The 27,313-nt window shown below is 44.4% G+C and overlaps 3 protein-coding genes and 2 non-coding genes across 5 annotated transcripts; all 5 read left to right on the top strand.

Moving 5' to 3' along the window:
• Window positions 1–1,107: 1,107 nt before the first annotated feature.
• LOC133885968 (small nucleolar RNA Z43) lies at window positions 1,108–1,205 on the top strand. The gene has a single exon (XR_009903298.1). It is a non-coding gene; the product is annotated as a small nucleolar RNA Z43 (small nucleolar RNA).
• A 404-nt stretch (window positions 1,206–1,609) lies between these two features.
• LOC133885986 (small nucleolar RNA snR60/Z15/Z230/Z193/J17) lies at window positions 1,610–1,711 on the top strand. Its single transcript, XR_009903315.1, has one exon. It is a non-coding gene; the product is annotated as a small nucleolar RNA snR60/Z15/Z230/Z193/J17 (small nucleolar RNA).
• A 1,361-nt stretch (window positions 1,712–3,072) lies between these two features.
• Window positions 3,073–6,003, top strand: LOC133885707 (probable WRKY transcription factor 56). Its single transcript, XM_062325441.1, has 2 exons — window positions 3,073–3,937; window positions 5,606–6,003. Exons 1-2 carry the CDS (start codon window positions 3,405–3,407, stop codon window positions 5,784–5,786), a joined length of 714 nt encoding a protein of 237 aa, XP_062181425.1. The 5' UTR covers window positions 3,073–3,404; the 3' UTR covers window positions 5,787–6,003.
• Window positions 6,004–7,477: 1,474 nt separating this feature from the next.
• Window positions 7,478–10,790, top strand: LOC133885709 (uncharacterized). Its single transcript, XM_062325443.1, has 3 exons — window positions 7,478–7,642; window positions 9,982–10,210; window positions 10,445–10,790. The coding sequence occupies exons 2-3, from the start codon at window positions 10,025–10,027 to the stop codon at window positions 10,625–10,627; spliced, it is 369 nt and encodes a 122-aa protein (XP_062181427.1). The 5' UTR covers window positions 7,478–7,642; window positions 9,982–10,024; the 3' UTR covers window positions 10,628–10,790.
• Window positions 10,791–15,380: 4,590 nt separating this feature from the next.
• LOC133884705 (respiratory burst oxidase homolog protein A-like) lies at window positions 15,381–23,514 on the top strand. The gene is made up of 14 exons (XM_062324216.1): window positions 15,381–16,135; window positions 16,218–16,377; window positions 16,463–16,511; window positions 17,117–17,230; window positions 18,806–19,228; window positions 20,143–20,526; window positions 20,607–20,702; window positions 20,776–20,891; window positions 20,985–21,152; window positions 21,277–21,436; window positions 21,609–21,806; window positions 21,897–22,025; window positions 22,200–22,278; window positions 22,647–23,514. The coding sequence occupies exons 1-14, from the start codon at window positions 15,457–15,459 to the stop codon at window positions 22,754–22,756; spliced, it is 2,865 nt and encodes a 954-aa protein (XP_062180200.1). The 5' UTR covers window positions 15,381–15,456; the 3' UTR covers window positions 22,757–23,514.
• Window positions 23,515–27,313: the final 3,799 nt, after the last annotated feature.

Raw genomic sequence — 27,313 nt, 5'->3', positions numbered from 1 at the left:
GCTGTGATCTCTAGTTGACGTAACGGCTGCTATCCTATCTGTGGTCCTTTCTGTGTCTGTGTTAACTTTGCTTGCGTTTGACCATGTTGAAGACTTGTGGTCTTCCGTCTAGGGTGCGCGTTCATTTTTCCTTTTTCGTAAACCGACTTATGGTGTATCCTTTGACTTGGGGAAGCATTCTAATATAGCGTTTTGCGTGAAATTTAGGCGTTTATTTTTTGTTCTTGTCTCTGTGGCTAATTTTATTCAGAAAGCAACATTGTCGCAGTGCCTTCTGCGTGAATTTTCAGTGTTATCCTCTGCGATGTTCTTGTATCGGGTAATTTTCTTCAGCGTCGTTCTTACGGCCTCATTTCCTTGGGATCTTTGAGTTGTATCGTTTCCTTTAAATCTATGGGTAGTATAAAATAAGTTATGATAGATTTAAACGATTTTTATCATTCATTCGAGTTGATTAAATAATTAACATATAAAGTTAGATCTTGTTCCTATTTATAAAAATATTTTCAATCTTTCTACTCATGAATAATTATGCTCTCTTTTGACAACCACGTAAGTGTGCTTTTGAAAAGTTCAATATTTGCCATATCCAGCTGAAAAGGAAAGCTGTACTGAGCTCGTACACAGGATGAGACCTGCCGGACCTGAGTTAGTATTGGGCCTACATTTATTTTGGGCCTTGGCCTGAAGGGTGGAAACCCACCACCGTCCCACGAGGCACGAGCGACTAGTTGGGCCTACTCGAACCCTCAAAAGTCGACAGCGATGACCGACCAAGACCATCGGACGGCTGCGATTCATCCGTCCAAGAGAATCCGAGAACGAGAAAGCCAGCCGCCCCTGTAAACCCTAACGCCCTACAGGCCTCTATATAATCGGGAGCCACTGAGCCAGCGAGCGTTGTCTCTCACGCCGCCATCTCTCGTCGGAAGCTTTTCTCCCCTTCGGTTTCCCCCTTCTCTATGCGCGGATTTGGACTAACCGGTTGGTTGCTTCTTCTTTAGCTGGGGGATTTCTTTCCCTTTGCTTGGTTTCGATCTGCGGTTTCTTTCCCGTTGTTTGGTTTTTGATCATCTGATGGGGGATTTGAGTTGTTTCTTTGATGGAGGACTGTGAAGATCGTATCTATTGGTCTCGTTCGTCGTAACTGGCATCTGTTTGCCTTGCCGACCATCCTGATATATCACCACCCATATTCCGAGTCCTCTACTCAATACACAATTACCACTTCCCATCTGGATTTGCCCTTCGTTTTTGTTGGCTTTGTTTCATTTTCTGTGGGTTGTTAGGATCTGCGGCCAATGATTAGATTAAACAATAGACAAGCATATGTCTGAATCCTTCTATGTGGAAAAGCCTAATCTTCTCTATGAGGTCGATTGGACGAAGCAATTGCGTTTTCCGTCTTGTTTTTTCGCCTTTTTTCTTTCATGGATTGTACTTGTTTGAATTTTTGGGCCTAGGATGAAAATTGTGGATGTTATTTTTGCATGATGTCTTGGTGATTACAAACCCGTTGCTGCCTTCTGAGATCTCATGACACTTCAATCAACCGTGATCTTTTGTTAATCCTTTTGTTAATAAAGTTGATCCCTGAGAATTGGGTTGGTAAGGTCGGGTGATGAGTACAAATGCATAGTTCAGATGATCTAACCCTAGTTGTTGTGATTACCTTGAATAAATAGTCTTTCGCTCCTAACTGACGACCTTACCCATACTTTGTTGTCTCGGTATTTGTCGCTCAAATCTATTAAAATAATCCTTTTAAATCTCGGTGTGCTTAGGTCCGTGGTGCTCTTTTGTGCTCGTTCTAGTTCTAGGCTTCTGCAATTCCATTCGCCGCGCCGCTGATTTCATTAAGAGTCTCGTTTATAATCGTAGAGGATCGTGGAAACTTCATAAAAACATTCACATAATACAGATTTCAATGAATAAATTCCAAAACAATAATACATAAAATGATTTGATACGCTTGATCAAAACAGTCACCTTCTGGTCATATGATCCAGGCGGTGGTCTATGCCTCAGAAAAAACACTCCAAAACCTTTGTCGATTTACAATCTCAGAACTTGGTCAAGCCTCTGTTTTTTTAAAATCCAATCCATGTTACAGGCCAAAGGGAGCGATTGGGCTCAATATATGATCGGCCGCCAAATTTTCAAGGGCCCAATTGCAGTCCAAGAATTTGTTGTCGCACAGTAAATGTGGGTCTGCCAGAAGTCTTGGTACCCTTCGGCCAGCCCAGAAGCAATTTGTCAAAATATCAGAACGAGCCCTAGCCCCATCTACTCCGTCGCGTCCGAAGGAATCGCTTGTCGAAGAGGTCTATCTTCCTCTATTCGGCATTTCTGGGTCGAGACCAGTGGCCGTTGGTCTATCTTCGTAGACGATCCCTCGGAGACTGTTTGGTGCAGGCTTAGTCCTTCGGCCACGTTAACTTTTCCCGGGAGAAAGTGGGCTTAGCTACTGTTATGGCTATTTGGAAGCACAACCGAATAAGAGAATAAAAAATAAATATTTAAAAGAATTGAAGGCCAATGAAATTTAGACAAGGATTGTTACCTGTTTTCCTGTAAAGTCAAACTCTGGACGGACCTGCTAACGCGCGAGCAGGTCTCCTCACCAAAGCATCCACTCTTTCCTGTTTTAGATTAGAAACTTTTTCCCTTTTTTTTAAAAAAGTTTATATGATACAAGTTAACGATAAAATTTTAGTTCAAAAGTTTTGAAAAAAAGTTTGTAGAATAAAATTACGTAGACCCTACTCGTTAGCCCATCTTGGTGACTCGGATTGAATTAGAATATGAGTAACAGAATGCCATGACAAGGTCAAAAGACTATTGACTGAAGACAGGTTGATTATTCTCCATACCGGCCATACTGTGTGCTCTGTTTTTAACCATAGTAAACGCAACAACGTTGACACACATGCATTGAGCTACTAGGACCAGTTAAGGAGCTAATAATTTAATCAACTAGGAGCTGCTATTTTTTCACCGTCTGTAATGAACTCGTGACCGGGTAGTAGCACTCCACGTCTCCACTTCATCGACGGAGTCTACAGTCCATCGTATAACATGTAAAAAAATTGAGGACGGACGGGGCAGTTGAGCTGCATCCATGCAGTGGTTGAGAGGTCGTTGCTGCCTCCCTCGCGCGCGCGACACTCGCTGGGCTTGAGAGCACACGCAGCCATGCTCGTTCGCGGTTAGCCCAACTCCCTCACCTTCCATCGTCTTCCTTCTCACAAGCACCCCACCTGCCAGTCACAGCTACCCTACAGCTGCACGGCTGCTCCCACCTGTAGTAGTATATATATCAAACCACCCAGCTCCGATCACCTGATCTCGTCGCTGCCGCCGACGCACAGCATTGGATAGCGCACACACGTGCAATTCAATCGATGGAAAACTCACTGCAGCGAGGCAGCCAGCAACCAAACGTGCTGCTTCCTCAGCTGCTACCCACGTACATCGCGCCGCCTCCTCTTGCCTCGCCGCAGTTGGAGCAGCAGGCGTGCAATAGTGCTGCGCCCCTAGGCCCGGCCGCCCAGAGCTGCCCGCCGCCGGAGGTGGTGGACTGGTCGTCGCTGCTTCTCCCGAGCACGCAGGGGTTGCAGGTCCGGTCGACGCTGCAGCAGGCCATGGCAGCGGGTAGCGCGGCGGCGGGTGCGGGTGCAGTGGAGGGAGGTGGCGCTGTGGTTACAGCCGGCAGCAACAGCGGCGGGGCCTGTGGAACTGGAAGTAGCACCTCCGATGGAGGCGGTTGTGCTAATAAGGAGATGAAAGGGAAGCGGCTGGGCGGCGGGAGGGGGAAGAAGAAGGCGAGCCGACCGAGGTTCGCGTTCGAGACGAGGAGCGAGAACGACATCCTCGACGACGGCTACCGGTGGAGGAAGTACGGGCAAAAGGCCGTCAAGAACAGCGCATGCCCCAGGTTTTCATTTGGCTCTCTTAATACTCAATCTAGATATAAATACATATTATTTTAGATAAGACATGACCTTTAATATATAATTTTAATCAATATGTTATATTAAAATTTATTTATAAATTTTATTGAATTTATGATATTATGTAAGTATTTTTTAAGATAAAATTTTAAAACTTTTAAACTAAATATTTTAAAAAATATTGTTCGTTAAATTTTAAAAATTAATATAATATTTTCAAAATAATATGTATTTATAACCAAATGTAGTACTATATACTTGTCTCGTGCATGCATCGAATGCTAGCTTGTTGTAATGATGTATATGTGCACTTGCACGCACCACAAGCACGTAAATGCATGTAGTTCTGCAGCAAAGCTGTATGTATATTGGCGTCGATAATGCATGCATTTGCCTATTCGCGTTGGAAAACTCCACTGGATTTTTGGATCCAGGGTTGCTCTCTCTTCCCAAGACATAGATATCAGGAGGGAGACTGCATGCGGTGGGTCATAAGATATGTGCCATATTGAGGCTCTAGTATAGTATGAACTATTACAATTTGGTAAAAATAGATCTACTAGACCATATGACCAGATACACAGAATGAGTGCCCATAACTGTTATCGTATAACAGTTCTAAGGTTGTATAATTGCCTAAATATACCCTAATTACAACAAATAAACCATATATTTGGTCATTCATCGAATACCGGTTACAATTTTTTTTGAAATACTTGGATACCAAAAGCATTGGGATATATGTTCGGTGATACAGAAGAAAATATGCATATGTTTTTCTTTAAAATATCATGGAATACAAAACATGGAAAAATAGAAGAAAGCTACATATACCAGTTAACTTAAATTAGCTCTCCTACTACCAACATATGGTAGTTAATAGTCACCGGGGGGTGGGGGGTTGGCCCCAGCTCGGCAAACATCAATCTCATCCAAGTCACTGTGTCACCGATTAGTACCCTTACAACTTACGCTAAGCAACTGACATCCCTTGCTAATTTGGGCTACTACTAACCTACTACAAATGAACTAAAGCAGCAAAGCTGCTTTTTTTGGGCGGCCAAAGATCAAATCTCATATACAATCATGTAATTGTGGCTAACAGTCGATTGCAATTCGAACTGTTATGCTTTGTTGAGACACAATTAGTATACATGTATATCTATATGATAGACCCTTTGGGTTTTGGAGGCTCGGGACGGTCGCCCAACTTATCCCTCTAGGGCCAGCCCTAGTCGAGACGATGGCAGCGGGAGGTGGGTGACGATGTGAGATGTTGGGTGGTGGAAGGGGAAAAGAGGGTGTGGTAGGCAGCCGTGGCACCGACGGTTTCGACGAACAGCGGTAGCTCGGTGTGGGGGGGGGGGGTGGGGAGCAGCGGTGGAGGGACCCACGTGAGCAAAGAAGGCTAGGTGAAGAGGAAGGCAGCGAGAGGAAGATGACTCTGGGAGGGGCTCACGCGGCGTTATCCCACTCCATTCGCGTTTTTGCATTGAGCACGGTAATTCTGAAGAAAGCAATGGCCACGCCGTGCTCTCTTCCCATATGTCGATCCCCAACTTCAACTCCCATCTTATTGAGCTATAAGCATTTTAATAAACTTGTTTACTTTTCTTTTTTCTCAACTAATAGTGCATGCCAATGATGCACAGGAGCTACTACCGGTGCACGCACCACACATGCAACGTGAAGAAGCAGGTGCAGCGGCTGGCCAAGGACAGGAGCATCGTGGTGACCACGTACGAGGGCGTCCACAACCACCCGTGCGAGAAGCTCATGGAGGCACTCACCCCCATCCTCAAGCAGCTCCAGTTCCTCTCGCAGTTCCAGTAGTAGTTCTACTCAACGTCCCAACTGACGCAGGCATCACATCATGCTGATGCGCGTGAACTAATGCATGCATGTAGACTTACTGCACAGTTACACAGAACCTACCCAAATCGGGAAGAGAAGGAAAAAGGCTGTCCCGCCTCCCAATAATACAGCAGCTGATCTATCTAGATAATCTGTACGTGTTTCATGCATATATAAATGTGTGTTAGGTACTGAACTACTGATCGATACTTGTGTTCTAAACTTAGCAAAGAAATGTACGTGTTGAGAAAACCTTTACAGATCGAGCATCCTTGTAAGTTGTAATTTACTCGTGGATTAATCTCACCAGTTCCATCGTAACCTCAATTCTCAACTAGTATGCATGCGTCAATGATTTTGCATGAGGATTTGGTGATCACGTGAACAAACTTGCTTGCATATATTGGTGATCCATGTACGTAAGAAGACCTGGATGTGTACCTTGCTCGTGAATGTTACACGAAGCAATCGCTGCCTCCCCTCTCTAATCCAACGACCGCCGCCGCCGAGCCCGAATCTTCGGCCTTCCCTACCGCTTCCCCCTCCAATCCCCGGGAGCTCACCGTAAAGCAGTGCCTTTGAGCCCTCACCAACTTCAAGGAGCAAAGGAGGTTGACCACGCTGCTGGCCGTCACCTCTGCTCCCATGTCAAAGATCCGCGGCTTCTCCACCCATCCCACCGTCGGCCAGCTCTCCCGCCAAGTCCCACCTCGCCGGCCCCCACGCCACCCATAAAATAGCCCAGCCGTCGGCCCGAAGGCCCGCCAGTTCCTCGTCCCGGACGACGCCGCTGGCATCCTCTGGACCTGCATTGACGAGCCTACTCAAACCGAGCTCTAGCCTGACTGAAAGCTTGGGTTGATCTCAGGCTCGGCTCAAGATCGAACTGAAGGACGGTGCCGTGCCGTGAGAAAGTCATCTGAAGCAAGGTGGACCTACGGTCCGTGCCAGGGGCTCTAGCACGGGCTTGGCCCAAATTTCCTATGGATAGCAACCCCTAGCAGTCCAGCCTAATCCAGCATTGGTTCAAGCAAGCCCAACCTTTTCGGCTCCTTCCTCGATCAATCGGGTGTCGGTCGCTCTCGCTCCTGTCTGGCTGCCTTCATCGACGCCCATCAGTCATCATGGTGCATCCATGCTAGCGCGCTCCGCGCTCCAAACCCTAGTCGAACTCCGTCGGCCAACGCCACTGACCTCTGCACGACTGTATGCCAGGCGGTCGGCTCAGTGCACCGCCAACTCCCACTGCGGACCGCGCATCCTCCTCCTCTGGCCTCCGTGTCTCTGCGGCCTGCTGGCGTCGTCGTGGCACCGCGCACTCGCACCTTTCGGGCTTCCCCGCTCCGACGGCCGGCGCTCCCTGCCTGGCCGCCTCCCAGCTCTGACGCCGCCCGCTGCCTCGGCGCTCGGGTGAGTCGAACTGTCATTTTAGTATTTAAAAATTAACACCCCTTTATTTAAATCCTGGATCCGCCGAGCACCACGCGCGCTGTGCATCTAATAGATTCAGAGGTGCACGCTGCGCGCGCGGTTCTTCAGATGGGTTAAGGCCTCAGTTTCAGCCCATTTTGCTATTTGATGGATGGGCTGCGGGAAAACGGCCGAGAGCACGTAACCATCTCGAAAATACGGCCCGTCATGTAGCCCACGTCGAACACGCGAACAAAAGAGAGAAAGACTCACCCACTCGGAGTCCAGCACTGCGCCCTTGCCAGGCCATCGACCGCCGGCCGCCGCCGCCGCCGTTGCCCTCTCACGCCCTTGGCGAGCTCTGGAAGACTGCTCGCACCGCCGAGGTCGGCTGCCGTTTCCGCGGTATATCGCCGTCCTGGGAGGTAATCGCTCAAATCCTTCCTCTTCGCTCCCTTCTTATCTCAGAGACGGGATCAGCCTTAGCATCAGGGTTTTAGGCACGGGCTTTAGGTGAGTGCGATTCGTCGCGACCTTAACCGCCCTGATCTCCCCCTCCTCGGCCCGACACTACTCACCGCCGCAGTCCTCTTCGTCCCTCCGTGACCACGCCGTCGTCCTACCCCGCTGCTGTGAAGCCCGACTTGAACTGGTAGTGGGTCAATTAGTTTCATCCAGGTCCGAGGATGCAACTTTTGGGGGCATTATCATGTGCTTGAAATATTTTTGGTTTGTATCAATGGGGGATTTAGGTCTGATTGGAAGATCCTGTAGGGTTCAACTGAGGAAGGAGTGGAGATCTGGATGATCTTACTTGGGAGTAATTTTGAAGTACTTTTGATTGTGAACTCACTGATAAGCTACAGTCAGTCTCAGTCAACTTATGACCATCTATCTATCATCTTAGTATAACGAAGTTAAAAGGAGCCACCCCTTCGCTCTCAAGGCCTAGAAATTACCACGTTAATTGGATGCATTCGTTATGTACGTAGGCTAGTAGGCAACTCTTCAATAATGGATGATATGAACAAATCTGTATGCTTGTAGTTTCGGGAATTCTTAATTTTGTATCTCTTTACCACTTCACTTTTGGAAGTTATGAACCTTGATGTTGCTTTGTGTTGTACACTCTATTCTGAAGTTTATAATAGCATAATTTGGCTTTTTTCTGATTTTTTGAACCACTCATACATATAGATTATAGTATATAATAGCATAATTATATTTTTCAGTACAAATAAATAGTAGCCAAATAATGAAATAATAGTATTTAAAAAACCGGCGGTTTGACCGGTTCATAACGGTTGAACCAGTGAATCACTCTTGAAAAAAACCGATGCCTTGACCGGTTCAATGACTGGTCCGGTCCTAATAAGGCCCTGTTTGTTTCAGCTTCGGATTGTGGCTTTCAGCTTTTACAATCCGAAGCTGAAACAAACGGACAGCTTTTGGTTATAGCTTTTTAAAATCTGCTGGTTGGATTGTGGGAATCTGAGAAGCTGGTTTTTCTCAGCTTTTGATAGATTGTGAAAGTCCATTTTACTAAATTATCCATCAAAGTTTTTTAGAATCTACAACCTAAAAGCTTTTCACAATCCAGTTTTTTACAATCCAGCTTTTCACAATCCAGCTTCTATAAGTTGCTTTTCAGAATCTCTAGCTGAAACAAACAGGCCCTAACTATGGTCTCCAGTATGAATTGTCCTCCCCATGGAAGCATCAGTAGTATGATTGGTGGAAGCACTAGTAGTGTGAATTAGTGGAAGGATAATGCGATTTCAAGAGTTGAAGCATTTGGTTTTCAAAGCTGCCTCTGTGTTTTGTGAATCACTCTTTGTGAACAAGTACCAGAAAATTTGTATATGTTAATGGCCAGATTTATGTGATATGTGAATATAAGTTGTATGCAGTGTTTAACGCTCGTCTTGCCTGGGGTGTCAGATTTCAAATGTTTCATTAGTCATATGTATTTTGTTTTCAAGATTCGAGTTCACATTGAAATAGAGGAACCTATGTAGAATTTAACTGGCTCTGTGTTTTATTTCAACATTTAAATTTAGTTAGGTACTTAGGTAGTATTGGTGTTCTGTATATCTGGTCTAATCTGTTAGGTGTTCGACTACTGTTCATGCGCGGTACTGTAGCACGGGATTAGATTGGTTAGTGATGAAGTTAGTTAGATTGGTTTGTTAGCTTGAATCAGTTTCGGTTAAAGATAAGATTAGAGATCTGTTAGTTTAAATCAGATGAAAGTTAGAGATATGTTAGAGTTGGATTTCAATTAGGATTCTATAGGCCACATGGCCGGCTATATATATATGTGGCATTGCGCCTAGATCAAATCAAGGAAAGAAGAATTAATCTAAGTCTCTCCTAATATTTTGTCTCCTCAATCTATGTTCTAATCCCTCCTCTAGCAGATGACGTTGCTCGGCTATCCTCTCGGCGGGTGTTTAACCTAACATAATCATTGAACAAAAAGCTATCGTTTGAGTCAAGGTTATTTTAGAAATTGTATAATTAATTAAAAAATAAGTACACTCTCAAATTATTGCTGTTAACATATACTTCAAATTTCAAGTGAAGTTTTCTTTCTGTGTAGCATAAAACTAATTGCAGATATTATCTTCTGGTATGATTCACATGTACACAATCCCTAGTTCGGAATCAATGCCACCCGGATCCTATGCATAGTCTGAGCACAGATCTGATTTTAGTGCATACTAATTCCAGTGTTGTCCCCACCTTTTCTCTGATGTTGCAGATATAGGGAAAAGAGTTGTACGTGAGGCTACAGGAACACAAAAATGAACAAGGGCAAGATTTTTAAGTTAGCTAAGGGATTCAGAGGAAGGGCAAAAAACTGCATAAGGATAGCAAGAGAGAGGGTGGAAAAGGCTCTGCAATATTCGTACAGGGATCGACGCAACAAGAAGAGGGACATGCGCTCTCTTTGGATTGAGCGCATCAATGCTGGTACACGCCTCCATGGGGTATGTATCCATTTACATTTGAGGTTTCACAAGGGAAAAACACTTTATCATTTGCTAATCACAGACCAAAGTTTCTTACATGTTCATGATAAATCAAACAACTCTCAGAAGCCACTAGCTTTGTTCCTCATGTGCAAGTAAAGAATAAGCTACCAAAGCTTTCATTCTTGAGTTTCTAATTTAGCCACTGCAGGGGCCTATGCTTTATTATATTTGTCTTAACTGCCTTTCCAGGTCAACTATGGCAATTTCATGCATGGATTGATGAAGGAGAATATCCAACTCAACAGGAAGGTACTCTCAGAGCTGTCAATGCATGAACCATACAGCTTCAAGGCTCTTGTCGATGTATCTCGCAATGCATTTCCTGGGAATAGGCCTGTTCCTGTTAAGGAGGGACTAGCAAGCATTCTGTAAACGCTTCCTGCCCAATAATTAAACTTAATGGTAACATCCGCATCTGAAAGCAACCTTTCAGCTTGTAACGTTACGAAGAGCTTGTTATGGGTACTGCCCTAGTTATTCTCTCTTTTTCTGTTTGGTGACCGACCATCTAGTTACATGTGTTGTACCTGTTGCCCCTTGTTTTTGGTTTTCTGGAGAATGCGTTCCTTTTACTCTTGAAAACTTCAGCAGAATTTATTATCAATTACGTTTTTTGTACTTCGAGCACAAGCTCAGGCAGCAACCACTCATTTTCAAGCACGTGGCAAAAGGAATGGAGGGATTTGCAGGCGCTACAGCGACAAACAGTACTAAACAGCGGTTTGCGGTTACTGTTTAACAAGATATTGTACCGATTCTACCGTTGCACTTTCACTGTAGCAGTGAATCTACTTCGTCCGTCCTGGATCGGATCGTCCGTCCTGGATCGGATGGCTGCAAATGCGTGAGGTCAGAGGATCTTTTCCAAAAGGATGTGGCCTGATAGTGCAGGCTGCAGACTAGTTGTTCGAGTTTGCCTTCTTCCGAAATCATGGCATCATCACATCTCATATAAATTTGGTGAGTTGGCTGCATCATCAACTTCTAGAAGAAAGAAACTCCTTGATAACTGCTAAATGTTGGTCGTCCTGACCAAGTATTTTGTGGACGCGCAAAATTTGTCATCACATTACACATTCGTTCTGTCCTGGATCGGTGTAGTTAGATTCTTCTTGATACAGCTTCCCTGTTACACTATATCCTTTTCATTTGACAGGTTATGAATCAATGCCTACCTTTTTCCTCTGTTATAGTTTATCATGAATCCCTGCCTTGTATGCAATCTTAAAAAACTGAAGATTACATGCCTGTCTCTGTGCGTTTTCAAATAAAAAGACACGTCTGTCGTTGTATATGTATTGCCAACTTTTCTTTTCTTTTTTGACGGGAAATATTGCCAACTTTACCATTCTCGCAATGGAATTAGCGCAAAATTATCCCCACCGTCTACCTTGGGCAGCCATTGCAATCTCCATCACATGGGATTAGGAATCTCTGAGTGAGCTTCCTCTGTAAGATCTGTCTGTTTGGTGTTAGGTAGATCGATGACTCACTCAGATGACTGAAAGAGCTCTCCCCAGACATGATGTGGAACATCGTCTTCCATGCATGGTGGATGGCCCGTTGCCTGGACGTCATCGCGCCCGCCGTGGTACGTGAGCTGCATCAAGAACTCAGAGCTTCCTCTGTAAGATCAGTCTGTCTGGTGTTAGGTAGATCGATGACTCTCAGATGACTAAAAGAGCTCTCCCCAGACATGATGTGCAACATCGTCTTCCATGCAGCGTGGATGACCCGTTGCCTGAATCGCGCCCGCCGTAGGACGTGAGCTGCATGCAAGAAACTTTGGGCACAGGCTGCGTCAAGTTGGCAACAGTTTGAATAGATGGGAAATTGGGAAATGGTAGGTCGGCCTCAAGACTGACACAATATTGTACCAATACTGACCAATGCTAATGCGTCTCTGGGCGTCTGAAAGAAACCCAAATGCATGAACCAAACTGGTTCCAACATTCTTCTCATTTGTTCTGGAATCAGTTTTCTTAATCGTGGGCATGCTAGATCACCAGTTCACCACGAACTAACATGATTCAGAAATTGTCGAGCAGATTCCACGTGACTCTATACAAGGTCTCCCTGTCGCAAAGTCAGATGTGGAACATGGCGGTGATAGCAAGGTCAACTATAAATTTTACTCTATTCCCCATCCAGTTTTGTTTTTATGATTGCTGGACGGCCAATCAATTCGATAATTCGCTTCTAATTTCTATATCATATCAGCTGGAACCCATTGATCAAGAGCAAATCATATGCGAAGAACCGCGAGTCTTGGTCATCGACCTCAAGGTGTTCTCCACTACTATGCGTTGCTCAGTTACATTTCTGGCTTCGAGGCTTCTGAAGCATAGGCATTGACATGGTTATCCATTGACCAAGCTCGTCAAGCTCAGCGCTGAGCTTTTTCTGGTACCTTAAGAAATGGTTATGGTCTGTGAACAAGATCTTTTATTTGATGCGTGTGTGTATATATATATATATATATATATATATATATGTTATTCTACATCTTAGATGTACATATTATTCTACACTTATTAAATAAAATTTTAGTAGCAAAACGTTACTACTGAGATTTTGTTCAGTAGGTATAGAATAATACGTTACACCATAAATGAAAAATAGCACTGTCGTGTGTGTGTGTGTGTATATATATATATATATATATATATATATATATATATATATATATATATATATTTATATATTTGTTGATGGGCTGGTTAATCATGGGATGTTAGTTGAATATTGCTAATCAAATGAGCTGACCATTCTTCGCAAAACGAAAAGGGCAAATCATTGGGTGCATCACAAGTTCACAGCGCACAGCTCAAATTAAAATATGTATTTATAATTGGAGGGAGTACTGCGAAGAAAAGGCTAGAATGCTCAACAAATGATCTGCAGTAGGTGTTGCCATTGAAGCCCACGGTGTTCTCTGCTTGTCCTGGGCTCCTGGCTCGCTCCAAAGCTCCCATCGCTCACCACCCAGTAGCCACCACTACCCAGCAGCAGGGTTTGCACATTCGGTGGAGGGTCGGAATTCGCTAGGTGGAGAATTCACTTTTTTTAATACTGAAAAATGCGGTGGAAATTTAGCGAGAATTCGACCGAATTCAACCGAGGCAAAATTCGGCCGAATCAACCATTTGTTAACCGATCAAATTCAACTGAAAACCGACCGGATTATACCAAAACAGACCGTATTTCTCGCATTTCATTTGTGCTTGAAAACCGCTCAATTTTCTACGAAAAACACTCAAATTCCATCGAAAGCCGTTCGATTTTATCAAATTTCAATAAAGTTCAAGAAAAGCCAAAAAAATAGCTCAACCTTGTAAAATCGATAACTAATTCATTTGAGCTTCAAATCAAGTGAATTTTTTTTGTTGATTTCCTTGTAACATGATCTACATGATTAAAATATTTATACTCATGAAAAAATTGTATATTTCCATGAGAAAATTTATTTGCTAAACCTAGTTAAACACATAATTAATTATTTGCTAATCTAAGAATCATAAAACCATTTTTTTAGTCTTCTTACATGATCCTCTATCTTCTAAAAATACATGAAATTATGAAATAGTTATTGTAACATGTATGGTTGAGTAAATGTGTTGCAACTAGATTAATTCATAACTAATCCATCACACCCTAAAATTAGTGAAACCACTTTTATTAGTTTTCTTAAACAATTATTTGTGTAAGAAAAATAATGGTAGACATAACAAAGTTAATTACAGTGCTTTTTCTTAATATGTTCACTTTATATTTATGAACTTTGTAAAAATTATGGAGAAATTAATATAACTCTAAATAAAGTGAAATTAATTTTATAGATCCTCTTAAATTACACTCTACACACAATATATCTTTGCATGTTAATATTTTCCTTAACGTGAGTTAATAAATTAGTTACATGCTTTATAAAGCACTTTTTTTTAAACTTCATCTCGATGAAATATGATGCAAAATATATTATTTTTATTTTTCTTATAGAAGGTCTTAGAATTATCTATAGTATTTTTAGATTTTTTGTGTTTATTTATTTATTTTGAATTATTTGAATTCAAATTTGAAAATCGATTTGAATTCAGATTTAAATTTTAAAAAGTAGTTTTTTAATTCAGAATTCGGTGCGAACCAACTTGACTGTTTTCTTCCGGTTTTCAACGCATCTGCGAACCTGCTCAGCAGTCAGCAGAGTGGTCTCGGATCAAGCGTTCTCAACAAACATGATTGTCACCACACTCACCCAGAGTTCGAGTACGTTTCGACGAGGTAATGATCGCTTGCTCTCCCGCTCAGGAACCTGGCGTCGTGGGCAGCGACGCGCCTAGGAAGTTGCTGTGCGTCCGCAGCCGCACATCACGGCGCGCACATGGTCCGGCTCATGATGATATCTCGGCAGGCTGCGGCACGGCCGCGATCTCACTGAGCACGTTAGGTGCGCCCACCCCGACGGACACATACCCCGGACGCGCATGCCCCTCCATGCGCCACGCAGCGCAGCGGGGCGCGACTCGAAGCCTCGACCTGTAGCGCGCGCGCGCGGGTGGGTTGCCAGGGTTGGTGGTGTTCCGTATGGACGAGACGAGGCGGGCGTGCTCGGCACGGCTGTGAGACGACGAGACGGACAAGTCACGGTGCACGTACGCGGATGACGGGGGAAAGGGTCGTTCTAGTTGAGTGTCCGGCTCGGCGCACGCATGCCCACGAGCAGGAGGAGGAGATTCCGCGGCCAGATCATCGCAGCAGCCATGGCATGATAGCCACTGGCGAGCGGTGGTTACAATTCATCATGGCAGAAACGCTGTTCTTTTGGGGCTCGACTTCGAGCTACATTGTTCGGTTTTCTCAGCTCTCGAGTTCATCGTCACGAGACTAAACGTAACCATTGTTACTTAACTCGGGATGACCAGGCCAAAATCCGTCAAATCTCGCTGCAGATCACGCTAACACCGGGCAGTAATTTTTCCGAGCTGGCGGAGCAGAGTTAACGGCCGCAGCGCCGCAGCGTGAACGTTTTTTTTTACGTTAGTTTTCGGGGGCGGCGTCGGCTTGTCCCACTCCCACCTGATAAATTGCTACCGCGGTTTAGGTCCGTTCGCTTGGACTGTTGTGCGAGCTATATCTTTCTCGCTCCCAAATCGTCAAACGAGTTGGTGGGTTGCAGCTGTGTGAGGAGGGGAAGGGTGGCGATGCGAGGAGGAGGAGGAGGAGGCGTCTGCACGCCGGGTCGCCCGCGATGGGGGTCCGGCGCGACGACGCCGCGGTCGCTGAGCACGGGCTCGTCGCCTCGGGGGTCGGACAGGAGCTCTGACGACGGGGAGGAGCTGGTCGAGGTGACGCTGGACCTGCAGGAGGACGACACCATTGTGCTGCGGAGCGTCGAGCCGGCGGTTGGGGCGGCGGCGGGGGTGGGGGCGTCGCCTTCGTCGGCGGCGCCTCCGCTTCATCTTCGCGCGGAGCCCCCGGCGTCCGTAGCGTCGTCGCAGTCGCGGTCGCCGGCGATGCGGCGGACCTCCTCGCACCGGCTGCTGCAGTTCTCGCAGGAGCTCAAGGCGACCGCCAAGCAGTTCTCGCAGGACCTCACCAAGCGGTTCACGCGCACCCACAGCCGCGCAAATCTCACCGGGGAGTCGTCGTCCGCGGGGGCGCCGTCGTCGGGCATCGAGTCCGCCCTCGCGGCGCGCGCCGCGCGGCGGCAGCGCGCGCAGCTCGACCGCACCAAGTCCGGCGCGCAGCGCGCGATCCGCGGCCTCCGCTTCATCAGCGGCAGCAACAAGGCCAGCAACGCCTGGATCGAGGTCCAGGCCAACTTCGACCGCCTCGCACGCGACGGCTACCTCTCCCGCGCCGACTTCCCGAAATGCATAGGTTCCTAATAATCCATCCACCTCCTTCCAGAAACATCACGCTTCTCAATTAGTTCCTAACCGCATTGGAGTTATGGATGCAGGGATGACGGAGTCGCAGGAGTTTGCGATGGAGCTGTTCGACACACTGAGCCGGCGGCGGCGGATGCAGGTGGACAGGATCAACAAGGAAGAGCTGCGCGAGATCTGGCAGCAGATCACCGACAACAGCTTCGACTCGCGCCTCCAGATCTTCTTCGACATGTAGCTCCCACAATTTGCCAACTGCTAATTACTTAGCGCTATCAGTTCCGTTAACGTGCCTTCGTTTTTGGTGCGATTTAATCAGGGTGGATAAGAATGCAGATGGCCATATCACGGAGGCGGAGGTGAAAGAGGTAAACAATTCCTCGTGGATTTGCTTGGTATTTCACTTGCAATTTTTTTTGCTCTTGGTGTTTGTGGATATTTCTCTAGAATTTGGAGTCTTTTGATAATTGAGCTGTCCGTTTCGCTGCCTCTGTAGATATGTATTTGTTTTTTTGTTGTCTTACAAGTTTGTGTTCCTGGATTTACGCATAAGTTTACGGAATTGGTAGCTTGGAAAAACATCGCCGCCTAATCGAGCCCCCCCGGCGAAACTGGCGGGGAAAGCATCCCCACCGGCCGCTCTCCACACAGCATTTTTTGTTTCTCGAGCTATTGAAAATTGCTTGTTCTAGAACGTGGGAGGGGTGTTTCGTAAATTTACTATTGATGGAAACGGAAGTCCGGAGACCAGAAGGCATTAGTTGGTGGGGGCAATTCCGTCATCAGTATTCTAATCTGTTCAAATGGTGCGTGGAAAAGGGGAAACTTTTGGATTAGAGTTTAGTTCATTCATTTAGCTGAGTTCATCGTGCTAAGGGCCGAGCCAGGCTGTTTGTTTAGGCTACTTTTTTCGAGGTGTCAAAAAGATGGTTTGTGATCCACTAATTGAAATATGGCATTGCTTTGGTTCCAGATCATTATGTTAAGTGCTTCTGCTAATAAACTGTCGAGGCTTAAGGAGCAAGCTGAAGAGTATGCGGCCTTGATCATGGAGGAACTTGATCCAGAAGGACTTGGCTACATTGAGGTAAAATACCATGTGATTTTATTCCGTACTGTGTAGTAGTTGCCGAGTTGGTGCACCATAAATGGTTCCATGATCCTGTGATATCCCATGATCCCATCAGTATCCACTGATTTTGAAGGTATTCAGGAGAAACATCTTAAATGGAAAAATGTTGACTTACAGAAAAGACTGAGAAAACAGTGACTGACATATTTGACTTTGTCCATTCATAAATTGACACTGCATGGCTGCATTAACTTGTTTTGACCAAACAACAAGGCATGGTTGGTCCTCGATTCAGCAGCACTGTTGCTTGCTTGGTGAAAACTGAAAGTCAAACATTTCACTGATCTCCTGCAAGTTTTTTTCGTTCAAAAAAAATCTCTTGCAATTTTTCCATATACCAGTCTATCTTTGCTTCTCCTCTGCTTCCCTTCTGTATCTCTACTTAACATACTGGATTGCAGTGTCCTGTGTCAATAACCATATAATTCATGTTCGGTTTGGAAGATGAGTCCGTTTTATTTCATATTTCTCCTAATGCTTTGCTCCTGATGTGTTTTCTGCAGTTATAGCAGGTTTCTAGCTCCTCTTAAATTTCTGTAAGACTGGCTGTACCGTGCAGTTTCTTTGTATAATATAAGGAACTGGGGACCTGGTCTCCTGGAGCCCTTTGGTCTAAAAGAACAACCATCTGACTTCATTCCAGAAAACTGCTTGATCATTATATTTAAATCCATCATATACTGGTTTGCTAAGGGTGTTCAGCAACAGTAATATAGTAAATCTAGCCAAAACGTTACATATGGTAACGAAAACGTTCATGTCCCACTTTTTGGAAAGGGAATAATTAGATGCACGTTGCACATGATTTTGGCATGTATGGTGGGCTCATATGGGAGCCATGTGCGCCACCAAATGCAATTGTAATCTTGCGGGGACTGTCTGCAGTTTGGTGGCATGTTTGACTTTTGTCCCTTAGATTGATGTGTAGGTTAACCTCAAATTTATCTTCAGAGAAGTCTACTTAAGAATTTCTCCCTCTTTTTGAGACTTTTTCCCGTGTTAGTTGTATTTATGATATTGATTAAGTAAGACAACACCATGAATTATTAGTGATCAATTGTTTGATGGTAATAAATGAAATGACTGCAAGCATTGAATCCATTCTCATGTAGAACTAATATGCCATAGAGGCATCTGTAAAGCAACTTTCAAATATGAAATTGTTATCCTGAATCCTATATAATTTTGCTGATCACTGCTATTGCACTGAAGTCTAAATTAGGAAATTTTAATTTGAGAATTTCTTTCGTGTAACATGCTCCTCATCCTGTTATGTTTTTAAATAGTTTCACAGATTTTCATCTTTAATTTCTGTACGAAGTTAATCATTTACACCGCATTTCAAATGTGTTATGCTTACATATAAACTTTCTATAAATTGTTTGTTTTACGAATGACCTACTGGTTGGAACCAACAAATACCTGAAGAAAATTCTCCATTGCTATTTAATTTTTCCAATTTCATTTAGAGACCATGGAGTGCAATTTTGTGACATCTTGAGAAAAACCTGCTTGTGATTGACTTTGCAGCTCTGGCAATTGGAGACACTGCTATTGCAAAAGGATACTTATGTGAACTACAGCCAGGCATTGAGCTACACAAGCCAGGCACTAAGCCAGAACCTTGCTGGTCTAAGGAAAAAAAGCCCGATCCGAAAAATTAGCACCACACTAAGTTACTATCTGGAGGACAATTGGAAACGCCTCTGGGTGCTTGCGTTGTGGATTGGGATAATGGCCGGACTGTTCACTTGGAAATTCATTCAGTACCGCAACCGGTATGTCTTTGATGTGATGGGATACTGTGTCACAACTGCAAAGGGGGCTGCAGAGACTCTCAAGCTAAACATGGCACTTATCCTCTTGCCTGTATGCCGCAACACCATCACTTGGCTGCGGAATACAAAAGCTGCACGAGCATTGCCATTCGATGACAACATTAACTTTCACAAGGTTAGCCACTACACTTTCCTCGGTTCTCTTTGTCCATTTTTTTTGTTTGGGGGGGGGGGGGGGGTTTGTCAGAGTACACCTTTAGGATATATCAACGGGCTTGTGTTAGAAAAGAAATCTCTGCACACTCCATCTTTATTTTGTTTCTGTAGAGCACCATGAGCATGAAATTTGTTAAATGTATTGTCCCTTGCATGGTTGCTACATGTGGGGCTAATTTGTCCCATATGTCCAACTCCAATGCCACAAAAGGGACATAGGTAATATACACCACAGTTTAATTGATGTATTGTTCATCCATATGTTTTGTCTGAAAGCGTTATTAATGTTCCTTCAGTCAGGACATAAGCTAGATATGCTTAACCCTATTAAATAATCATTGTATGACCTTTATGCTAATTTAGATTAACCCACTGAGTAGTCATTAGTCATTGTTCTTCATCAGCAGTATTTTGTCCTTCACAAGGTAGGCATTGTTCTTCCCTTTACCATTTAAATCACAGAAAACACGATTTTCTTGACAGAATCATAGCCAGGCCTGATATTCACTTAAAGGAGGCACAAGAAAAGCTAAAGCCATTTGGTTGGTACCATGAAAAATGCACATGGGTGATGATTGGATCGTAGCAACCTGCTGATAATAATAGTTGGGCATTACCATGTCAAGCAAAAATGCCTGGGCTGTTTCTCCTGGCTAGGAGATGCTTCAGCTTGTGAAGTAACAGAGGCATACCACATGTGCTACAGACTACATTTTAGTTTTTCGTTAAAATGCATAGGATGAAAATACCGGGGGCACTAATGGTGCCTGATAAGGGCTTTTTCATAAGGACATACATATGGCATGTTGTCATTCAGCCAGACCAAGAATATGGCTAAAAGAATAAGCATTTTTGCTTGTGTTGTAATGGCAGACTATTGCAGCGGCAATTGTGGTTGGTGTTATCCTTCATGCAGGGAACCACCTTGTTTGTGATTTTCCACGGCTCATAAATTCATCAGATGTGAAGTACGCTCCACTGCGCCAGTACTTTGGGGAACATAAGCCAACATATTTAACGCTGGTCAAAGGAGTGGAGGGCATAACCGGGGTAATCATGGTTGTGTGCATGCTTATCGCTTTTACTCTAGCAACAAGGTGGTTCCGGCGTAGCCTGGTAAAGCTTCCAAAGCCATTTGACAAACTAACTGGCTTCAATGCTTTCTGGTACTCCCATCATTTGTTCATCATTGTGTACATATCATTCGTCATTCATGGAGAGTGGCTGTACCTTATCCATGTTTGGTACAAAAGGACGGTGAGATAATCTTCCTTTCCCCTCTTTACTCTGCACCTGAACAATGTTGTGAGTATCTAATGTCTTTTTATTTCATACAGACATGGATGTATCTTGCAGTGCCTGTTGGTTTGTATGTAGGGGAGAGAACTCTGAGGTTCTTCAGGTCGGGCAGTTATTCCGTCCGGCTATTGAAGGTCAACCCACATGAATTCAATAATCTGAATACTGAACTTTTGAGCCACACTCTGACCCACAGTTTCTTTGCAGGTGGCCATATATCCTGGTAATGTTTTGACGTTGCAGATGTCTAAGCCTCCTACATTCCGTCACAAGAGTGGGCAGTATATGTTTGTTCAGTGCCCAGCTGTTTCACCCTTTGAATGGTACATGGCTGTTCCACTTTAAGATTGCAAATAAAATGTCATAAAACACTCAATTTGTAAAATATGTAGCTAAACACTTCTTTCTCCTTTCAGGCATCCTTTCTCAATAACTTCGGCTCCTGGGGATGAATATCTTAGCATTCATGTTCGACAACTTGGTGACTGGACACGGGAGCTCAAGCGGGTATTCTCAGCAGCTTGTGAGCCACCAGTGGGTGGAAAAAGCGGCCTTCTCCGAGCAGATGAGACAACTAAGAAAGCGTATGTTCAATCTTGTTTTTTTTTTTTGGTGAATCAGTGTATGTTCATTTCTTATATGTAGCACCCTATAATTAATAATATGTCTGTGCACGTGAGAGCTTCATAATACTGATTTGGAATGCAGCTTGCCAAAGCTTTTGATTGATGGACCATATGGTTCTCCTGCGCAAGACTACAGCAAGTATGATGTTTTACTACTTGTTGGATTAGGAATTGGTGCCACACCTTTTATTAGCATATTGAAAGACCTGCTCAATAACATAATCAAAATGGAGGAAGAGGAAGTAAGTGATCTTTCTCTTGTTGTGTGTATAAGCTATAACTACTATAACAAATAATAATTTATTGTAATTCTTATTTTCTTTGTGATTTAGTTGTCCATCTGTTGGAAAATATCTTTCACTAATGCCATGACAGACTAGGTAAATGAATAACTCAATTCACCTATAATTGCAGGAAGCTTCAACCGATCTTTACCCACCAATTGGTCACAGTAAGACACATGTTGATCTTGACACCCTTATGAGGATTACCTCCAAACCAAAGAGGGTTTTGAAGACAACAAACGCTTACTTTTATTGGGTAACACGTGAACAAGGCTCTTTCGATTGGTTTAAAGGAGTCATGAATGAGATTGCAGAACTAGATCAAAGGGTAAGTATCATGTAACCATTTTTTTCACATCATGCTACGTGCCTTTTTGTTTGTAAATTTGTTCTTACAGATGCCTTGATTCAATACCAGAATATCATTGAAATGCACAATTATCTCACAAGTGTTTATGAGGAAGGGGATGCTCGGTCAGCACTTATCACGATGCTGCAAGCTCTCAACCATGCCAAGAATGGTGTTGATATAGTTTCAGGAACTAAAGTAAGCTTTGGTGCTGCAATATGCATCATGCTGTGTACTCCAATATGCATCATGCTGTAAAGTATTGAACTTCGCTTTATTATTAGGATGAGAAAAATAGGGGGGAGGAATACCTTGTCATGTTCAGTGTGCTGCTAATAGTATTGTTTAATTATTGACATACTGCTTTTGCAGGTCCGGACACATTTTGCAAGGCCGAATTTTAAGAGGGTCCTATCTAAGATAGCGTCCAAACATCCTTACGCTAAGATAGGTCAGTTACTTTTCCTATTCCTGATATATAGTTGAAAGTTATCTTTATATATCCTTTTAGCTGTAAAATCTCCATCAGGATGGATTTTTTCCTCCAGTCCTTTATAAAATTGGAACTAGCACATGCATATAAATATAATATGAGACCTATGGTGAAAATCTCGATTCTCAACAGGAGGAGGGTAATATGATCAACTTAAGGAGTAACCATAGCTAAAGGAAGACATGAAAGTCCTTACATTTTGGTTTTAGCTAGACTTCATGCCCCAGAAGAAATACCTAGACCCAGTTCTGGCTATATCAATAATCTTGGTATCAACTTCTGTGATCTGGTCACTGTAAAGAATGTAATTCGATTGCTGTGTACAGGAGTGTTCTACTGTGGGGCTCCAGTCCTGGCACAGGAACTAAACCAACTTTGTCATGAATTCAATGACAAGTGCACCACGAAATTTGAGTTCCACAAGGAGCATTTCTGAAATACTAAGGTAAATACAGAATTGAGAAACAATTGAAGATGTATTGTATGTATGCTATTTTTTCTTTAACACATACCTTCTTCGCAATGAGTTGGAAAGATCAAGGGAGAAGCATACAGTGTTGTGTTGCCACAGTGCATGCACTGTGCCATTACTGTAAATCTCTTGCTTGAGATACTCGAATAAATTAGGACATCGAGAAAGGGAAATGGGGGATCAGCTGGTACAACAAATATGGCATCCATCATAGGTTGAACAGCTCATGCCCCAAGTGGAACAGTGAAGGGATTCCCTCTATATGATCTCCTATGCACAGAGTCCACCCAAATATGATGTTTTTCCGAGGATGGTTGTGTTTATAAGCAGCGTGATGTAGGATAGGAAGGCCAGGATGTCACAATGCTATTTAACTGTATATTTGCATGGAGCTGAGTGGTTAACTTAAGCCACAAGTTGAAGTTGGTTCTAACTTTGTAATTATATACAGGGATGCAAAACAGACAGAATATAGTTGATTTTTGTAAGTAGCGTAGGTTGGTAGTGAGTGGGTCCAGATTGGGGGGCTCAAATTACTTTCAAGCCTGTTTCATTGCTTGTGCTGGGTGAGAAGATGCATTTTTTAAGGTGTTGCTGCACACACAATGTTGTATATCTTACTGTAGCAAATTCCTTTTTCTTTTTGACATTTATAGTGCTATTTATACAAAGTTGCTGTCTGGAATTTTGTGTTGAAAGGAAATTCATGTGGTAAATTATTATATGCTTGGTGAAATTTGCATGATTGCTCCTCGGCCATTTTGTTAATCTTCACACGCACCAGAGACAGCCTCTGCTGATACCGCTTTTCGTGCGAGATAGTCTCTCTGGGTTTGGTTTATTGGTCTTGTGAGATAGTCTCACTGCTTTTGTTGCTACATTGGGCACATCTACTTCCGTATTTATATGTTGTTCTGGAAAAGTTCGAGTAAGATGCAACACTGCCTAAGACTTAAACTGGACTAAAACCAGAAACATAATTCCTGAACTTGATAGAATTCCTTTTTGAGTTTAGAATAGTGTGCCCAATTCAAACACAATTCCTGTTTTGTGTTTCTTTGAAAAATTATTCAACCAGCCATGAAACAGCTCCTGAACTGAACCTGGAATATCTGTAAGCCCAAATGAACATTGTACAACAATAGCCACACATTCGCCATAGGACATTCGAAAAACATGTGGTTAATTGACTCATCTGCACCACAAAACGGACAATGTGGGTTCCCTATCCACCCTCTTCGAATAAGAGAGTATCTTTGATTCTTCGGTAAGAATGCACTTCAGAGGCAATTTTGCTCTCCACAGAAATTTGTAGGGAAAAGGAATCTGACTAGTTTTGAGGGCCAAATAAAAGGATTTCACTCTGAACTGCCCACCTGTAGTCAGCTTCCATACGGGTCTATCATCTTCATCTGATAATTGGACCTCACTACATTTATGCTGCAGCTGTTGTCATAACTGTAGCATTTCACCCCAGAGCAAGAGATGAAACCTTTATACTACCCCACAGCCTTCTGAGAAAACACGAACTCCTATAATATTATTGGAAAAAAGTTAAGTTATATAGTCTCGGAAATTGGGATGCTGATGTAGAACCATTAGCCATACATCTTCCCAAAAATGAGTATGTTCACCATTCCCAATTTCCCTTGAGCAGAAATTATAAAAAGAATATTTCACCTCAATCACCCCTCTCCAAAAATGTAAGATACCAGGTTTCAGCTCAACTTGAGACAAAGTCTGGTTATATAAGTATTTGTTCTTTAACAGATCTTGCCAAAGATCTGTCTCGTTTTCTAGTGTCCAGATCTATTTCCCGAGCAGACATATACTCATAATATCTAAATCCAACGCCCCAAATCCAACTTGGTCCTTTGGCAGACACACTGTGTCCCAGTTCATCAACTGGTATTTTTTCACTCCTGGAGTCTCATGTAAAAAATATATTCATAATGACTGAAAGCTCACCTAAAAAATTCATCTTGGTGAGCTTTCAGTCATGCTTGTTAAAATAGATAAGAGTCTCATATATCCTATGTACCATATTGTTTACAAGTTTCTCAAGTTGATGTTAGTTCTTCCCATGTCAACTGCTAGTGCTAATAAATTATGTAAAGAATAAGCTAAGAAATAGAATAGGAGACCAATTGTTGAACGATTGTCTGGTTGCATTAATTCAGTGGGAGTTTTTCAGGCAAGTGAAGGACAAGGCCGTGATATTGCACTTCCAATTCATGAAGGAGCGCATAGTTAAATTGCACTAGTCATTGTGTAATCTCTTAACTACTTGAGTTTTTCTCTAATACGAGCAATTATGTTGTATTATGGAGTTTGCTATTGTGAACCCTTTTCTTTTTTCCATTGAATATTTTATGCTATCATCGCAGTTCGAATGCCCAACTGAGAAATCTTGGGTCCGCTACTGTGGTAAAACCTGCTTCTTGAGCTCTTTTGATCAAAAGTGATAGTCCATCTGCTACTAGGTCGAACAACACAGGTGCAATTAGGTCACCTTCCCTAAGACCTGACACCACACATTTATATTCCTTCGTTGAAGGCCCTCATGTCGCTTATCTTGAGGAACTCAGGGGCGACTCAAGATTCGCCACCCTTGGCCCCATATGCGCGAGTAGTGCATCCACCGCCATCATTGACAGTCGATGGCGACGGCGACGGCCAACGACGGAACCAAACGGCTTCTGTCACGGTCCCTACATCCCTTTCCCTCCCTCCCCCTTTCATCCCTTCACTAGTTCCAATGGATGGCTCGGCGTTAGGCAGCTTGATCTTTGCGCCTCTAGCGAGTTCGTGCGTGTCCATGCATTTTGTGGTCAGATCCAGATCCGTGCAGCGATGTGCGAGCACACGAAGTTCGATGGACCGATGATTTCATTGGCGTAGGGCCGCTGGGATCCATGATTCAGTGTGGGTGGGCGGTCGGGTTCATGCCCAACAAGTGGTTATGCCGCCCTCGGGAGCAGCGTTTGCTCCGCGAGGAGTTTCTTGTTGCAAATGGCAACGTCGATGGCCGCCATGAGGGCATCGTCATGCGGGTCGGCCTGTGATGTGGTGGTAGTTGTTTTGGTCTGTGCGCAAAGGTGCCGCGCAGGCAGTGGTCTGGCGGGGTGGCGGCACTTGCTCTGGTAGTGCGAGCTATAGGTGGTCGCATCCCGGCGACTACATGTACTATGTAAATGTACAGAGACAGAGACACGTGCAATAACTTTAGGAACTCCACACAACTCTCCACGATGCTCCAGTTTGTTGGGTCACGCCGAAGCTTCGATTGGCGGACTCCTCATTGGTGTCGATCACCATGGGCTGGCTATGCCCAACGTCCACCACAGCACCCGTCACTGTTTCAGCCTCCATAGGCTTTCCGCGATTCGACGTGGGAGGGCAGCCGGGTTCAAGCCCGACGGGTGGGTAGGCCACCCTCAGGAGTAGCGCATGCTCCGTGAGGAGCTTCTTGTTGCAAATGGCAGCGTCGAGGGCTGCCATGAGGGCATTGTCATGCGGGTCGACCCGTGATGTGGTGGTAGCCGTTTTGGTCTGCGTGCAGAGGTGCCGCGCTGGCAGTGGCCTAGCGGGGTGGCGTCACTCGTTCTGGTGATGCGCACTGTAAGTGGTCGCATCCCGATGACTGCTTGTATGATGTCAGTGTACAGAGATGGAGACACGTCGCACAATAGCTTCAGGAACTCCACGCAGCTCTCCACGATGCTCCAGTTTGTTAGGTCACACCGAAGCTCCAGATGGCAGTCTCCTTGTTGGTGCTAGTCACCATGGGCTGGCTATGCCCAACGTCCTCCACGGCGCTCGCCGTCATTTTAGCCTCCCTGGGTTGTTCGACTCCTTCCCTTACTAGATCGGTTTATTTCCCCCGATATGGCCTACGAGGAGCTTACCAGTCCGGTGTTGGCTTCGTTGGCGGCGCGTGCGAGGTGTTGGTTTTCGTTGGGCATTGGCGCTCCGGGCATACAGTACTCGCCCTCGTCACAGCCTCGCCAGTGTTGTGCAGGCTCCTCCCCTTGCGAGATATGTCCCCTTCCCCCAGATCTGGCAATAGCTTATGACTTGTGGCGCTGGAGCTCTACGGCTTGTGGCTTCGCATGCTCGAGGGGCCATCGGCTGTGTTGTTGGAAGCACGATTCCAGGGGTTGCGATGTGTTAGTGGTTTGTTCGTGTTCGCACTAGCCCCCTCCTACACAGTTGGGGGCAGGAACAACCGGCGAAAACCCTATTTCGGCATCCTATCGACACTGGTGCCTACGATACCCTTGGGCGCCATTCTCTCATTGGAAGCAGTGTTGTAGTGTTTTCTGCCTCTCTGGGAGATTGTTGGGGTGAAAACCCAATTTTGGTTCTTTCGGATGGGTGACTGCAATATCATTGGCGTCGTGCCCTCCTTGGAGGCGTCGTATGGGTGTTCTTTCCCCATGTTTTCGGGTGGCGGTCAATTTAGGTCCTACATTTGGCCTGCTCTATGTCAGTGTTGATCATCACAGGTAGGGTTGGGTA

This window comes from Phragmites australis, chromosome 11 (assembly GCF_958298935.1).
Source record: "Phragmites australis chromosome 11, lpPhrAust1.1, whole genome shotgun sequence".
Lineage (NCBI taxonomy): Eukaryota > Viridiplantae > Streptophyta > Magnoliopsida > Poales > Poaceae > Phragmites > Phragmites australis.
This window is presented reverse-complemented; position numbering and strand designations above follow the sequence as displayed.

Bases quoted from the DNA above. Each gene is read 5' to 3' on its own strand.
- LOC133885709 (XM_062325443.1), top strand. From the start codon at position 10,025: ATGAACAAGGGCAAGATTTTTAAGTTAGCTAAGGGATTCAGAGGAAGG. The intron at 10,211-10,444 runs GTATGTATCCAT...CTGCCTTTCCAG, and splicing joins CTGGTACACGCCTCCATGGG to GTCAACTATGGCAATTTCAT.
- LOC133884705 (XM_062324216.1), top strand. From the start codon at position 15,457: ATGCGAGGAGGAGGAGGAGGAGGCGTCTGCACGCCGGGTCGCCCGCGA. The intron at 16,136-16,217 runs GTTCCTAATAAT...TTATGGATGCAG, and splicing joins CGACTTCCCGAAATGCATAG to GGATGACGGAGTCGCAGGAG. The intron at 20,527-20,606 runs GTGAGATAATCT...TATTTCATACAG, and splicing joins ATGTTTGGTACAAAAGGACG to ACATGGATGTATCTTGCAGT.
- LOC133885707 (XM_062325441.1), top strand. From the start codon at position 3,405: ATGGAAAACTCACTGCAGCGAGGCAGCCAGCAACCAAACGTGCTGCTT. The intron at 3,938-5,605 runs GTTTTCATTTGG...AATGATGCACAG, and splicing joins AAGAACAGCGCATGCCCCAG to GAGCTACTACCGGTGCACGC.